A 16,413-nucleotide genomic window follows, 5' to 3' on the forward strand; every position below is an offset into this window, starting at 1 on the left:
AAAATTGTGTGTTAAACCGGATGGTTCTGGAAGATCCGATACTAACTGTTGTGTCGTTGTATTCAGAGTTCCCACCGTCAATGATGATGTCACCCTTCTGCAGCAGCGGGACCTGACGAGAGGGGGGACAAAACGATTCCATTAGCAGAGGTAGAATATAATTAGAAAGATCTGACCACTGATGCAGAGGAGAGATTGGCCTAACCCCTCCAGTATAACCAGAGTCACAGCCGAAACCTGGAGAAAGGGGGTGGCACGGTGGCACAGTGGTTATCACTGTTGCCTCACAGCGCCAGGGACCCGGGTTCAATTCCGGCCTCGGGTCACTGTGGAGTTTGCACATTCTCCCCGTGTCTGTGTGGGTTCCCTCCGGGTGCTCCGGTTTCCTCCCACAGTCTGAAAGACGTGCTGGTTAGGGTGCATTGACCCAAACAGGCACCGGACTGTGGCAACTAGGGGAATTTCACGGTAACTTCATTGCAGTGTTAATGTCAGCCTTACTTGTGACTAATAAACTTTTTTCCTCCCAAAGTCCAAAGATGTGCGGGTTAGGTGGATTGGCCATCTTAAATTGACCCTTAGTGTCAGGGGATTAGCAGGGTAAATGTGTGGGGCTATGGGAATAGGGCCTGGGTGGGATTGTGGTCAGTGCAGACTTGATGGGCCGAATGGCCTCCTTCTGCACTGTAGGGATTCTATGAAATGGGATTCAGAGGCCAGGCTCCTCCTCGGAGCAAAGGAGGTTTTATTGTAGCGATTGGATCGAGGAAAACCCAACAATGGTTTAATATTAGGGGTGGTTTCAGTAGGGGAAAGAAATAAGTTATTTTGATGGCGATTAACCAGACAGCACTGGTTTATGGCGAATAAAATAAAAGGAGATTTATGAGGATTTTGCCACCCAGGATTGGAAAAATTGCGGTTGTATGTAAAGATTGGATAGGCTGGGGTTCTTCCTGTTACAGAGGAGACTGAGGAGAGATTTGATTGAGATATACAAAATTATGCAGGGCCCAGATAGAGTGGATGGGAAGGGCGTGTTTACTTTGGCAGAGGGGTCAGTGACAGATTTAAAGCGATTGGGAGAAAGATTAGAGGGAAGATGAGGGAAGTTTTTTCAGCCAGAGGGCTGCTGGGGTCCGGAACTCAGTGCCCTGGAAGGATGGTAGGGACAGAAACCCTCACCTCATTTAAAACCTGAAGTTCCGTAACCTGCAGGGCCACAGGCCAAATGAGTGAGATTAGGGTGGGAGGCTTGTTTTTCAGCCAGCGCAGACTCGATGGGCCGAGTGGCCTCTTTCTGTCACTGTGCAGTGTCAAGAAGCAGACTTGGTTACAATATAAACAAAGCTAACTGAAATGTCTCCTTCCTAAACACATTCCAACCATCAGATAAAAATATCATAGTTTGAAAAATTTGCCCCATATTAGAGACAAAATGTAATTTGTATATTTTATATATTTTATTATGTAGGAGAATCTGGAATTAGGGATACCTGCTTAAATTAAGAGGTGGTCCATTTAGGACAGAGAGGGTGGCACGGTGGCACAGTGGTTAGCACTGCTGTCTCACAGCACAGGGCTGTCTCACAGCGCCAGGGACCCGAGTTCAATTCCCGCCACTTCTAATGAAACGAAAAAACAATTCTTCTCCCCCAAAAAAACAGCGCTAGTTGTTGTGATTGGGAAAGGGCGCAGAAACAGATTGAAGAAAAGTGGTTGCTACTCGAAGAGAAAACTTCACCTTCAGGAAGAGAAGGGAGGTGGGATTGATTCGGTAGCTACACCAGAGGGCTTGCACGGGCATGATGGACCAAATGACCTCGTCCTGTGCTAGATCATTCTAGAATTCAACTGTAAAGATCAGGTTGACAATGCCAGAGTGCGACTGAGGACAGAGCACAATGCTTAGACAAAACGTCACTGGGCCCCGAGAGGAGATTGAAGGAATAATGATTTCCTAAAGCAGATATAGGAGGTGGAACACGGAAGATCAGTGAGAAAACCAAATGGAACCCTAACTGTAAATTTACAGGAAAGGACAGACATTCCCTCAGCTGTAGTTAAAACCCGAGGGAACAGCCGGCAGTGACATTCCTCCCGGGGGAGCAGCAACGAACAGCAACTCCGAGCTTCCAGAATTGTACTGCATTAAGGGCAAGATGTAATTGGTGAAGATCAAATAATCAACTAGCGGCCAAATAAACAGTTCTCAAAATATTTGAAAACCTGAAACGCATTCCTAAAATGCACCAGTAACCAACGAATATACAAATAGGCCATTCAGCCCCTCAAATCTGCTCCGCCATTCAATAGGATCATATCTGGCCTGGTTATAACCTCAACCCCACATTTCTGCCAACCCCCAATAATCTTTCACTCCCGTGTTAATCAAGAATCTATCTAACTCTGCCGTAAAAACATCCAAAGACTCTGCTATCACTGCCTTTTGAGGAAGAAAGTTCCAGGGACTCTCAAAAGAATTCATAGAATCCCTACTGTGCAGAAGGAGGCCATTTGGCCCATCGAGTCTGTACCGACCACAATACCATCCAGGCCCTAATCCTGTAACCCTCATTTACGCTGCTAATCCTGCTGACATTAGGGGCCATTTAGCATGGCCAATCAACCTAACCAGCACATCTTTGGACTGTTCGAGGAAACCAGAGCACCCGGAGGAAACCCACGCAGACACAGGGAGAACATGCAAACTCCACACAGTGGGGCAGCAGTGCTAACTACCGTGCCGTCTCTCTGCCCTAAATGAGCCACCTCTTAATTTAAGCAGGTACCCCTAGCTCCAGATTCTCCTACATACTAAAATATGCAAAATATACAAATTACATTTTGTCTCTAATATGGGGGCAATTTTTCAGACTATGATAATCTTTTTATCTGATGGTTGGAACGTGTTTAGAAAGGAAAGATTTCAGTTAGCTTTGTTTATATTGTAACCAAGTTCTCTCCTTGGCACAAACGCACATTGGCAGCCGTGTGAACCATCCACAAGATGAACTACAGGAACTCACCAAGACTCCTTAGACAACACCTTCAAATCCCACGACCTCTGCTACCTAAAAGGACAAGGGTAGCAGATACATGGGAACACCACCACATGTAAATTCCCCTCCAAGTCACTCACCATCATGACTTGGAAACATATCGCCGTTCCTTCACTGTCGCTGGGTCAAAATCCTGGAACTCCCTCCCTAACATCACTGTGGGTGTACCTACACCACATGGAGCGGTGCAAGAAGGCAGCTCACCCACTGCCATCGCGAAGGCAATTAGGGATAGGCAATAAATGTTGGCATTGGGCGGCGATACCCACATCCAGTTAAAAGAATCAATGTAAAAGGGAGAAAATATCTATTTGCAGATGAACAAGTTCTTCCATTAGACCGTGTCACGTTGCACAAGCTAGATTTGGGGCTGGATGTTATACCCTCAAAGTTTGAGTTATCTTCAGTTGATCACAGTAACAGTTAGGTGTTTGTGCAGCAAGGAGTGGATAAAGAATCTCTGCTAACCGTTCGCTGCTTTGCAACGCTAATCTATTTAGCGTCTACGTGCGAGGGATACAATAGACACTCCCCCAGGCTGCTCACTGGTGGCCATTCTGCAGATACATTTAAAAATGTGCTTCGGGGATTGGAGTGTCGCTGACAAGGTCAGGATGTGTTACCCATCCATAATTGCCCTCGAGATGGTGATGGGTCGCTGCCATCTTGAGCCGCCGCAGTCCAGATGGCGGGCAGGCCACGGCGCTGCTTCTTTTCTGTATTGGGCTGATACAAGTGGTCATTTCAGAGGGCAGATAAGAGGCAGCCACATTGTGCCAGGCCAGGCAAGGGTGGCAATTTCCTCCCTTGCAGGTCATCAGTGAACCCATGGGTTTTTAACAAAAATCCGGTAGTTTCAGGATTAATAAGTCCAGCATTTTAGTCCAAATTAACTATAAAACTGTCCCGAGTTGCCATGGTGGGATTGGAACCAGCATCTCTAGAGTATTAGTCTGGGCCTCTGGGTTACTAGCCCAGTAACAGCACCGCTTACGCTGCCTGACAGGAAGCGAGGGGAGATGAAGCAAGCAGTTTGGCATCTTGACTTTCAGAATGAGTAACAAAGGCCACATCAACCAATAGGGACACGGGCTGGGAATTGGCCTCAATGGGGAAATAAGGAAGGGGAAAGGTTGCGCGTTTTGGTACGGGGGTGGGTACCTTGACCACTCCTCTTCCCCTGCTCCCCACACAGCCCTCAAAAAAAAAAGATCAAAAACACCCTTTTCCTTTTCTGCCTCGCCCAGCAGTGTGTTCCGGTCATCGCCTCCATCCCATTTTGCACAATAATCCCAAACGGAAACTTGAACAATCTGCGCTGGACTCAACGTACCAGCTTCTGGATGAAGTCATCCACTGCCTGGCCAGCCTTGACCAGAAGGACAATGCGTCGAGGGGTCTTCAACTTGGAAACCATCTCCTCCAGGCTGTGAGCGCCAATCACCTTGGTCCCTTTGGCCTCGTTTTGCAGGAAGCTGTCCACTTTGGCGACGGTTCTGTTAAAGGCACAGACCTACAACAACAGCAACAATAACTTAACTCTCTCCAACACCGCATCCTTACTACAGTGCAACCCTGTACAGCTAGCACCCCCTGTCGGAATACACAATGAAACCTGCACCATGAGGACATTAAAACTATTTCACAGGAGTGTTGGGAGCAGCAAGCGGCAGGATTATGCAGAACAAGTTCACGATCAGGACAACAGCCTTCACATTCATGGAGAGTCTACATTTGGACCAGTTTAGACTCCTGGAGTTGATCTGTATCTGGCCCCTGACGTCAGGCCTCAGCAGAAATAAACTCAGCAAGTTTCAATCCCGTTCACCTCACCGTGAGAAAAACCTACATCATTAAACTCTTGCTAAGACTCATCCTTCTTTACGCAGAAAATCCCTCAGAAAAACCACATTCATTCAAAAACAGAAGCTCACAAGGATACAGAGAGTGGGCTGAGCATGCGTGTTGGTGAGATAGCGAGAGATAAACCAGACCATCTCCCACAAACATAGAAACTAGAAGGAGTAGGCCATTCGGCCCTTCGAGCCTGCTCCGCTATTCCATAAGACATCGGAGCAGAATTAGGCCACTCGGCCTAAAATTGGGTCATAGACACTATATAAATGCAAATGTTTTTTAACCAGGTAAAATGAAAATGATTTGAAACATCCACTGATTTATAAAACCATAAGACACAAAAGCAGAATTAGGCCACTCGGCCCATCGAGTCTGCTCCATCATTCAATCATGGCTGATATTTTTCTCATCCCCATTCTCCTGTCTTTTCCTCATAACCCCTGATCCCCTTATTAATCAAGAACCTATCTATCTCTGTCTTAAAGACACTCGATGACCCGGCCTCCACAGCTTTCTGCGGAAAAGAGTTCCACAGATTCACCACTCTCTGGCTGAAGAAATTCCTCCTCATCTCTGTTTTAAAGGATTGTCCCTTTAGCCTGAGGTTGTGCCCTCTGGTTCTAATACATTCATTCATTATGATCATGGCTGATCATCGAATTCAATATCCAGATTTCCCCCCCTTTCCCCATATCCCTTGATCCCTTTAGCCCCAAGAGCGATATCTAATTTCTTCTTGAAATTAGCACAAACAGAATTGGCACAACCCATTTACCCTCTGATAGCCAATGGCCTGCTTGCCAGCCAGGTTCTGACGATGGTAAATTAGCAGAGAGAGAGAGGCAGACAAAGTCAGAAGGACAAAAACAAGCAAAACTTTGCATTTTACAGCCTGTCACCAGGTCCCCGTGTCACACAAACCAATCCGCATTCAGTGAGCAACGTTTGGAACACACTCAGTGGTTTAAGGGAACACGGCAGCCAGTGAGAGCACAGCAAGGTGACAGTAAACGCAATTGAATCATCGTTCAGTTCACACTTACCACAAAGCCATGGTCATTCATATTTAAAATCAGGTTCTGGCCCATCACGGCCAGTCCAATGAGGGCGATATCAGCTCTGCGAGGGGGAGAGAGAGAAAAAAACATGGTCATTTCTTAATCTTGCTTAGATTTATCCTCTAATCAGGAGGCGTGAATGGCCAGCATCGCTGTCGTCTGAACTCCAAGGAAAGGAAACGAGAAAAAAAGCCAAGGAAACAAGAAACAAAACGGACAAAGCTTCAGGGTTATAATCAGAGTGGGGTCCAGAGGCTGGAACGTACTCAGTTTAAGCAGGTGGGGTTCCTCGAGATTATATTGTGTCTAAAAACTGGGCATCCACGAGGTTCTGTGGGCCATTAGCAACAGCAAAATTGTACTCGACCACAATCTGTAACCGCGTGGCCCGGCGTTACTCCAATCTACAGTTATCACCAAGCCAGGGGATCAGTCCTGGTTCAGCGCAGGAGGACGTGTCAGGAGCAGCACCAGGCATACTTGCAAACGGGGTGTCAACCTGGTGAGGCTACCAAGCGACTGCGTGCCAAACAGCATAAGCAGCAAGTGATGGAACAAAAAGTGATTCCACAATCGACGGATCAGATTGAGCTTCTGCAGTTCTGCCGCATCCAGTCGCGAATGGTGGTGGACAGTTAAACAACTCACTGGAGGAGGAGGCTCCACAAACATCCCCAGCCTCAGTGATGGAGGAGCCCAGCACATCAGACCTAAAGATACGGCTGAAGTACTCGCAACAATCTTCAGCATGATCCATCTCAGCCTCCTCCACAGGTCTCCAGCATCTCAGATTTCAGTCTTCAGCCAACTTGATTCACTCCACATGATATCAAGAAATGGCTGAAGACGGGAGCAAGGTGGCAAATTAACCCTTCGATAGAACCCTCACCACTCTGTAACTACCGGGCCGGCCCATTCATGCTTCAATCCTGTTTTAACGGTTTTCATGCGATGTGGGCGTCGCTGGCAAGGGCAGCATTTGTTGCCCATCCCTAACTGCGTGGCTCACTAGGTCATTTCATCGCTGTAGATTTGGAATCAGGCCAGACCAGAAAAGGATGGCAGATTGTCAAACAATGGTTTCATGATCATTAGATTGTTATTGAAATCCAATTTCACCACCTGCCTGGGATTCGAACCCAGGCCCCTCGAACATTACGCTGGGTCTCTGGATTTTGAGTCCAGTTCCACCAGCTTTGCTAGGGCTCCTTGATGCCACACTCGGTCTAATGCGGCCTTGATGTCAAGAACAGTCACTCTCACCTCACCTCTGGAGTTCAACTCTTTTGTCCATATCTGAACCAAGGCTGTAATGAGGTCAGGAGCTGAGTGACCCTGGCGGAACCCAAACTGGGCGTCACTGAGCAGGTTATTGCTGAGTAAGTGCTGCTTGGTAGCGCTGTCGATGACCCCTTCCATCACTTTACTGATGATCAAGGGTAGACTGATGGGGGGGTTTAAATAGGGGTGGGTTGGATTTGTCCTGTTTCTTGTATACAGGACATACCTGGGCAATTTTCCACATTGCCGCGTAGATGCCAGTCTTGTAACTGGAAGAGCTTGGTTAGGGGAGCGGCAAGTTCTGGAGCACAAGTCTTTAGCACTATTGCTGGAATATTATCAGGGCCCATTGCCGTTGCAGTATCCCGTGTCGTCAGCCATTGCTTGATATCACGTAGAGTGAAGCGAATTGGCTGAAGACTGACATCTGTGATGCTGGGGATCTCTGGAGGAGGCCGAGATGGATCATGCTGAAGATTGCTGCGAATACTTCAGCCGTATCTTCTGCACTGATGTGCTGGGCTCCTCCATCACTGAGGATGGGGATATTTGTGGAACTTCCTCCTCCAGTGAGTTGTTTAATTGTCCACCACCATTTGCAGCTGGATCCGGCAGGACTGCAGAACTTAGATCGGATCCATCGATTGTGGGATGACTTTTTGTTCTGCCTATCACTTGCTGCTTATGCTGTTTGGCACGCAGTAGTCCTGCTTGGTAGCCTCACCAGGTTGACACCTCGTTTGCAAGTATGCCTGGTGTTGCTCCTGACACGTCCTCCTGCATTGAACCAGGATTGATCCCCTGGCTTGGTGATAACTGTGGATTGGAGTAATGCCGGGCCACGCGGTTACAGATCGTGGCCGAGCACAATTCCGCTGCTGTGCCTCGAGGATGCCCAGTTTAGAGATATTCAATGTTTCATTTAGCATGGTGGGAGGGCCACACAACATGGAGGGTACCCTCAACATAAAGGCAGGACTTTGTCCCCACAAGAGCTGTGCGGTGGTCACTCCTACCGATACGGTCAGGATGAAAATGTGGCAACAGGTAGATTGGTAAGGACGAGGTCACGGAATACTACAGGGCAGAAGAGACCCTTCAGCCCATTGAATCTGCATGAAAGACTCTGATCTGCCCACCTAATCCCGCTCACCAGCACTTGGCCCATAGCCTTGAATGTTGTGTGCCAAGTACTCATCCAGGTCAAGTATGTTTTTCCCCTCTTGTTGGTGCTCTCACCACCTGCCGCGGATCCAGCCTGGTGCCTCTGTTCTTTTAATTAACTCGGTGTGTAGAAATGTTACTGAGCCACTCTTGGTGACGATTATCGAAGTCCCCCACCCAGAATGCATTGTGCCCTTGCCACCCTCCAACTGTTGTTCAACTTGGAAAGATACCGATTCATCAACTGAGAGCAGGGCAGTGGGTGGTCATCAGCAGGGGGTTTCCTTGTCTATTTTTGACCTGATGCCATAAGACTTCATGGGGGTCTGGCATTAACTCCCTCCTGACTGTACGTCACGGTGATCTCTGGTGGGTCTGTCCTGCCAGTGGGACAGGACGTACCCAGGGATACTGATGGCAGTGTCTAGGTCAGTCTATAAGGTACAACTCTGAATTGGGCGATGTCATTCTGATGCTCAGCTAGTCGATTTCCCAATTTCGGAAAACCCCCCGATGTTAGTAAGGATGAGTTTGCAGGTTTGAGGGGGTTGGGTGTGTCCTTTTCAGAATGGCTTCATGATCATCATTACTGGGATTAGCTTTTAATTGGACAGAATCAAATTATGAATGCAATTTAAATTTCATCAGCTGCCCGGGTGTGATTTGAACCCATGTCCCCCAGAGCATTAGCCTGGGCTTCTGGACTGCTAGCCTAGTGACATAATCACTGAGCCACCACCACTCCTTGCCCACAGGCTTTGTTAGGAGGGCTACACAAGGAATGGGTATTTATAGTTGAGTGGATAATATAAAAGACCTTTCAGAGTGAACTGGACTCCCAATTTCAGTTAGTCACTTGTTGGTTCTTATCATCGGAATTGTAAGCACAGAACCAGGCGATTTAGCCCAGCCAGCCCATAATATGCTCCATTCAAGTTTCCTCCCACTTTTCTCATTCATATCTACCATGGTAACCCAGGGGACCCTCATTCGCGTACACGAGTATCTATGTACTTAACTAGACAATTTGCTTCAAACACTCCCTGCGGTAGCAAGTTCCACATTCTCATCACTCTCGGGATAAAGAAATTTCTTCTGAACTCCCTATCGTAGCATTGGATGCAGACAGGAAGTCAGCTGGTACATTAAATGATGCAACAGTCTTTCCAAAACTTGAGCTTTTTGTTTTCAGGCCTTGGTGCGTTGCTAAGGACCCGGACCAGAATCCTAAATTACATTAGGAAGCCAGACTAGACCCTAACCATCTTTCTTCTTGACATAAATGTGGCAATACAATAGTTCACTCTGGGAGTAATTCAGCAGAAAAACTAGGGATCTTTAATAGTAAAATAAACTCTATTTAATAACAGTTTAAGTATAACGCTAACAAAATGAACCAGCTTAACTCTTAGAGGTTGAACAATGGTTAAAAAATGAAGAGAAACAACTTCAATTTCCAACTTATCACTGTTTCAGTTCCAAATAAGCACCATTCATGCATAAATCAAATTCACTGTTAAACAAATAGCTAGCGAATGCTGGCATATTTACTTTAACATTTGTTAACAATCTTTGAGCTTTCAGAGAGGGAGTTCCAGAAGTCTGCAAAATCCTCCTAATTTCAACCAGGCTTCAGCTGCAAACCAAATTGCTTTATTCCAAAACTTTTTCTCTCTGCACATAATCCACATCACCACATGACCCTGTCAATCACTCTACTCAGAATCCCAGCGGAAATTAAGTAAATAAAAATCTATTAGCTCCCTCCTAAGTAAACACTACATGGCTACAACAAGTAATTATCTTGCTCTCCCAGCATCTGAGCTGTATTCCTTCCAAACATACCGACCGCCTATAGGAAAATGTTGAATTTTTAAACATGCCCCTTAAATATAAATATATCAATAGCACAGTATCAGTGTCCAGCTCTATTCTACTACATTACACAATGGCACACCTTCTTCAGATGGTCTGAGACATTGCACTCTGATCATGGGCAGGATTCGGACAATCCCCAAGAGAAACTGACGAGAAATGGCTGAAAATTTCTGGCTTACGGCCAAACTGTTTGCGTAAACGCACGAGTGATTGTGCATCAGCAGAGGGAAACTCTGTCCTTCATGTAAACCTGGGGACTGTACGAGGGGCTGGAGAACTGTTCCATAACAACAGGCACCTGGCCCGTACAAAGGGATGGAAAAGAGAACGATCCCATTCAGATGATTTCAGTAGATATTCTGCAGAAAGTAATGACATTTTTTCCAATGAAAGGCACCTGTTGAGCCAGTAGGCCAAGGGGCAGATCATTCCCACCACTCAGAGGACTTTCGGGATGGACAATAAATGCTGGTCCCGCCAGCGGTGCCCAGGTGCCAAGAATGAATAAAAGAAATGTTTTGTTTGAGTTAATAAGTGACCAAGTTCCCTGACCCGGGCAGCTGGAGATCGTCCCCAATTGTCCTGGAACAATGGGGAAAGGATAGGGTTTCTGGCTGTCCACACTGCGAGGACAGGATCACTCAATCTCCCTCGCGTTCACCCTCCTCCTCTCCCCTCTCTGCCCCTCGACCAGAATCTTAAACCCCTCCTCCTCTTCCCTGGAGCTTGAAAAACTCCAGCACCCTGAACCAGATTGAATCAGCAGCAACACTCAGCACCCTCGCTCATACATTACCATACGACAAGTTGAATGTTATTGCATTCTGTTGTAACGTAATTATAAATTTTATGAGCAACAAATATTTTGAGAAAAAAAGTGATCAACTCGGTGGGACAGGGGATGATAGAGAGAGCGCGCTTGCTCTCAAATTCCATAAATGGAAATTATCATAGAATCTTACAATGCAGAAGGAGGCCATTCAACCCATTAAGTCCACACTGGCCACAATCCCACCCAAGCCCTATCCCCATAACCCTATGTACTTATCACACTAATGCCCCTAACACTAAGGAGCAATTTTAGCATGGCCAATCCCACCTAACCAACACGTCTTTGGACTGTGAGGGGAAACTGGAGCACCCAGAGGAAACCCACACAGACACAGGGAGAATGTGCAAACTCCACACAGAGTGACCCAAGTCGGGAATTGAACCCGGGTCCCTGGCGGTGTGAGGCAGCAGTGCTAACCACTGTGCCACCGTGCCGCCCCGAATCTTCATACCTGTGGAAAAACTGGAAGGAAAATAAAAGTCATTGCAAAACTGTTTTGTAAAAGGTGCAATGAAGTCTGTCCCAGCTCAGTATTGCCGGTTTACTCTTGTGTAACTGCAATGCCTTGCCCCTCCTTGAATGTTACAGCTTTAGTTAGGAGGCAAGTTCAATTCGATTATTCATGTTCATTTCCTCGTTTGCACAACTTCCCCTAGTCAGAGAACAATGTTATATTCAACCAAACGCTCGTTACAAAACCCAAAATACAATATTGCAAAACAGCTCAAGAGCTTTAAACACAGTACGAGGATCCTCAGGATAATGAGGCAATAACACAGTCATTTGGTTAGCTTATGACCTGGAATTTCCTAGTACCACCCCACCTATCAAATCAGGAACTAAAGGTCTTTCAACTTTCTGCAAAAGCAGTACTATTCAAAGATTCAACTTTAGTGATTCCCTGCACATCTGCCACTGAAACACCAGAACATTACAGCACAGTAGGAAGCCATTCGGCCCACTGTGTCTGTGCTATATATTACAATTACTGCTGTCAGGGATTGCAATATGGGATACCTTTTGAGAAAGGTTTATTCAATGCTCAAAAAGGATCAGCATCTGTCTGACCAACCCACTGAGTGGGGCATTTCTAACATTTTTGGGGAGATAGTGGTAACATTACTAGATTAGTAAACCAAAGACTGGGTTACTGCTCCATTAGACATCAGAGCAGAATTAGGCCATTCGGCCCATCGAGTCTGCTCCGCCATTCAATCATGGCTGATATGATTCTCATCCCCATTCTCCTGCCTTTTCCCCATAACCTCTAATCCTCCTATTGATCAAGAACCTATCTATCTCTGTCTTAAAGACACTCAATGACCTGGCCTCCACAGCCTTCTGCGGCAAAGAGTTCCACAGATTCACCACCCTCTGGCTGAAGAAATTCCTCCTCATCTCAGTTTTAAAGGAGCCGGGGACCTGGGTTCAAATCCCACCATGGCAGCTGGTGGAATTTAAATTCAGTCAATAAAATCTGGAATTGAAAGTTAGTCTCAGTAACGGTGATCATGAAGCCGTCACAGATTGTTGCAAAAATAGTGGGTGGCACAGTGGCAAGCAATATTGCCTCACAGCGCCTGGGACCCGGGTTTGATTCCAGCTTTGGGTCACTGTCCATGAGGAGTTTGCATGTTCTCCCTGTGTCTGTGTGGGTTTCCTCCGGATGCTCCGGTTTCCTCCCACAGTCCAAAGATGTGTAGGTTAGGTGGATTGGCCATGCTAAATTGCCCCTTTGTGCCCCAAGATGTGTAGGTTAGGTGTAATGTGCATGCATGGGGTGACAGGGATAGGGTGGGGGGTTGGGCCTGTGCAAGATGCTCTTTTGGTGAGTTGGTGCAGACTCAATGAGCCAAATGACTTCTTTCGGCAGTGTAGGGACCCAATGGTTCCATCTGGTTCACTAATATCCTTTAGAGAAGGAAATCTGCCATCCTTATCTGATCTGGCCTACATGTGACTCCAGACCCACAGCAATGTGGCTGACGCTTAACTGTCCTCTGAAATGGCCTAGCAAGCCACTCAGTTTCAGGGCAATAAATGCTGGCCTTGCCAGTGGCACGCACATCCCCATGAAAGCATGCGTGACATTCAGGAACATTTGACAAAGGGATTTTACAAATGGTGCATCTGCACCAATATACAAAATAATCCACATGTCAACATAACATCTCATTTAAGAAACTAAACCAGACAGGGAAAACCGCTTTCGTCCAGCTCACAGACAGCTTTAACTCGAGGTCAGAGAAATTTACGGCCAGTTTCCTTTTTACTGTTCCTGCTTCAGCTTTCAAAACACAAATAGTTCCTTCAAAGCCTCACAAACCAAAGTCGATCTCTTCACCAAGTCAGCCAATTTCTTAAATTGAAAGGTTGAGATTTACTGGGGCTCTTTAGAACCGTTTAACTTTGCGGTTTGAGTTTTAAAGTTATTTTTGTTCCCTTTCAGAGCAGAATTATTCTGATCGTCTGCGTTTGGCTGAATCTGTGCTTCCATTTGGAAATCGATGGAAAGACAGTTTGAGTTATAAGGAGAGGCTGGATAGACTGGGACTTTTTCCTCTGGAGCGTAGAAGTCTGAGGGGTGATCTTATAGAGGTCTATAAAATAATGAGGGGCACAGATCAGCTAGATAGTCACCATCTTTTCCCAAAGGTAGGGGAGTCTAAAACTAGAGGGCATAGGTTTAAGGTGAGTGGGGAGAGATGCAAAAGGGTTCAGAGGGGCAATTGTTTCACGCAGAGGGTGGTGAGTGTCCGGAACAAGCTGCCAGAGGGAGTAGTAGAGGTGGATACAACTTTGTCTTTTAAAAAGCGTTTAGATAGTTACATGGGGTAAGATGGGTATAGAGGGATATGGGCCAAAAGCGGGCAATTGGGACTAGCTTAGGGGTTTAAAAAAAAAGGGCGGCATGGACAAGTTGGGCCGAAGGGCCTGTTTCCATGCTGTAAACCTCTATGAGTCTATGACAGCTAACGGAAGTGCTCAATTGGATATTTTTCATATTGGAGGTTGGAAACTCCTTATCCCGCAGACCCCAGGGAGGAGAGACTTTGGAGAAAGTAGCTTTTGCATCATTGTCCCAAAGGTGGACAGCGGAGCCCAGAAAAGCATTTTATAAAAACCTGATCAAAGTGGTCAAGAGAAATGGCAGAGATTTGAGAGTAACCTTCAGTTATCAGCAAATGATCTGAGAGAGACGGCAGGTGAAAAGCAATGGAACTTATGAAAAAAGTGGATAAATAGAAAAGAAAAATAACGTGAAAGTAGAAAGGGAACAGAACCAACAAACAGGAGCTTGATGGGCTGAATGGCTTCCTTCTGCACTACAATGTTATCATTCTCCCCATGCAGCAAGTTCCCAGTGCAGCAGAACAATGGGAATTGGCAGCACGACGCCTTGAATACAAAACTAATCCCAGAGTCCAGCATCCACTCCATCGTGTACTTTAACATTTCAAACATTCTGGCAACTTTTCATTAAAATACACAACCGCTGTACTCCGTGTTCTGACAATCCTCTCTGTGTGGCCATTTCTAACTGATGGTGGCTCCATCGAACTGTTACTGTGAAACTCTTCATTTGGGCAAGAACTGGGCAAGGCCGAGCAGCTCGTTAATCTTCTCATTTCCTTTCCAGGAACAGACAGCTAGCCCAGAAACCCAGAGAGAAATGGAGGAAAGTGGCTTGAGAAAGGAATATGGGAAGAAGGAAAAAGGAAGTTGTCTAGATTCTCAGTAAACTCTGCATTCAAATGTACAGAATCAGCCAGGAAGACAAACACAAAAATGTGAACGAAGCAGCAAATAAAATAACGTGAATAACACAGAGACAGCAGAGCCTGCGCTGAGCAGACTCTTGGTACTGAGGGCAATACCCACTCGCCAAGGATAATAGTCACACACAGGGCAATACTCATTGAGGGTAACACTCACTCAGGCAGGGGCAAATACTCCCTCAATGAGGGTGATGCTCCCTCAATGAGGGTGATGCTCCCTCAATGAGGGTGATGCTCCCTCAATGAGGGTGATGCTCACACAGGGTGATACTCCCTCAATGAGGGTGATGCTCACACAGGGTGATACCCCCTCAATGAGGGTGATGCTCACACAGGGTGATACTCCCTCAACGAGGGTGATGCTCACACAGGGTGATACTCCCTCAATGAGGGTGATGCTCACACAGGGTGATACTCCCTCAATGAGGGTGATGCTCACACAGGGTGATACTCCCTCAATGAGGGTGATGCTCACACAGGGTGATACCCCCTCAATGAGGGTGATGCTCACACAGGGTGATACTCCCTCAACGAGGGTGATGCTCACACAGGGTGATACTCCCTCAATGAGGGTGATGCTCACACAGGGTGATACTCCCTCAATGAGGGTGATGCTCACACAGGGTGATACTCCCTCAATGAGGGTGATGCTCACACAGGGTGATACTCCCTCAATGAGGGTGATACTCTCTCAATGAGGGTGATGCTCACACAGGGTGATACTCTCTCAATGAGGGTAATGCTCACACAGGGTAAAACTCCCTCAGTGAGGGTGATACACAGGGTAATGCTTCCTCAGTGAGGGTGATACCCAGGGTAATACTCCCACAGTGAGGGTGATACTCAGGGTAATACTCCCACAGTGAGGGTGATACTCAGGGTAATACTCCCACAGTGAGGGTGATACTCACTCAGCCATGGTGATCTCTCTGCTCAGTTGCTACAAGAAGCCGCTTCTGCGCGTTTGTTACATTCAGGTCCCGCCCCCGCCTCCCATTGGCCGGTTCCCAGATTGCTACATGGCCTGTTCCCGGAAGCCGCGCTCTGATTGGTCAACGCGGCCTGTCAATCACAGCCACCCGGAAACTCCGCGGCCGGAGCAGCGGAAACTGCATCGATTGTGGCCCCGGGGAGAGGCACCCGGGTCCGGGGACCAACCCAGCCAGAGCCCCGGGCACCCAGCCCAGCCTGAGCCCCGGGCGCCCAGCCTGAGCCCCGGGCACACACCCAGGCCTGAGCTCCAGCTCCCTCAGCCCCACCCCGGGGCGCTGAGCCAGGGACAGGCCCAATCGACTCAATCTTCACTCGGTTGCTTGGGGCGAATGGCCTGAGCTGCAATTTCTTGCAAGTCAACATGACTTAACATTTTGGGCACAGGGTGACTGGCAGGGAGCTGGGCACAGGCTGACATGATGTGGAGATGCCGGCGTTGGACTGGGGTAAACACAGTAACAGTTTTTGCTACCAAATAAACCTGTTGGACTTTAACCTGGTGTTGTTAA

At 47.2% G+C, this 16,413-nt stretch overlaps 1 protein-coding gene across 1 annotated transcript in view; it reads right to left on the minus strand.

Annotated features, from left to right (window-relative positions):
- The window catches only part of pgd (phosphogluconate dehydrogenase), a 32,885-nt gene extending 16,988 nt beyond the window's left edge, over nucleotides 1-15,897 (minus strand). The window contains exons 1-4 of the mRNA XM_078238680.1: nucleotides 15,823-15,897; nucleotides 5,963-6,038; nucleotides 4,396-4,575; nucleotides 47-112 (exon numbers count right to left, since the gene is read on the minus strand). Of these exons, the coding sequence (XP_078094806.1) occupies nucleotides 47-112; nucleotides 4,396-4,575; nucleotides 5,963-6,038; nucleotides 15,823-15,830 (330 nt within the window). The 5' untranslated portion in view covers nucleotides 15,831-15,897. The remainder of the gene's footprint in view (nucleotides 1-46; nucleotides 113-4,395; nucleotides 4,576-5,962; nucleotides 6,039-15,822) is intronic.
- Nucleotides 15,898-16,413: the final 516 nt, after the last annotated feature.

Source organism: Mustelus asterias, chromosome 22 (genome assembly GCF_964213995.1).
Source record: "Mustelus asterias chromosome 22, sMusAst1.hap1.1, whole genome shotgun sequence".
NCBI classification, from domain to species: domain Eukaryota; kingdom Metazoa; phylum Chordata; class Chondrichthyes; order Carcharhiniformes; family Triakidae; genus Mustelus; species Mustelus asterias.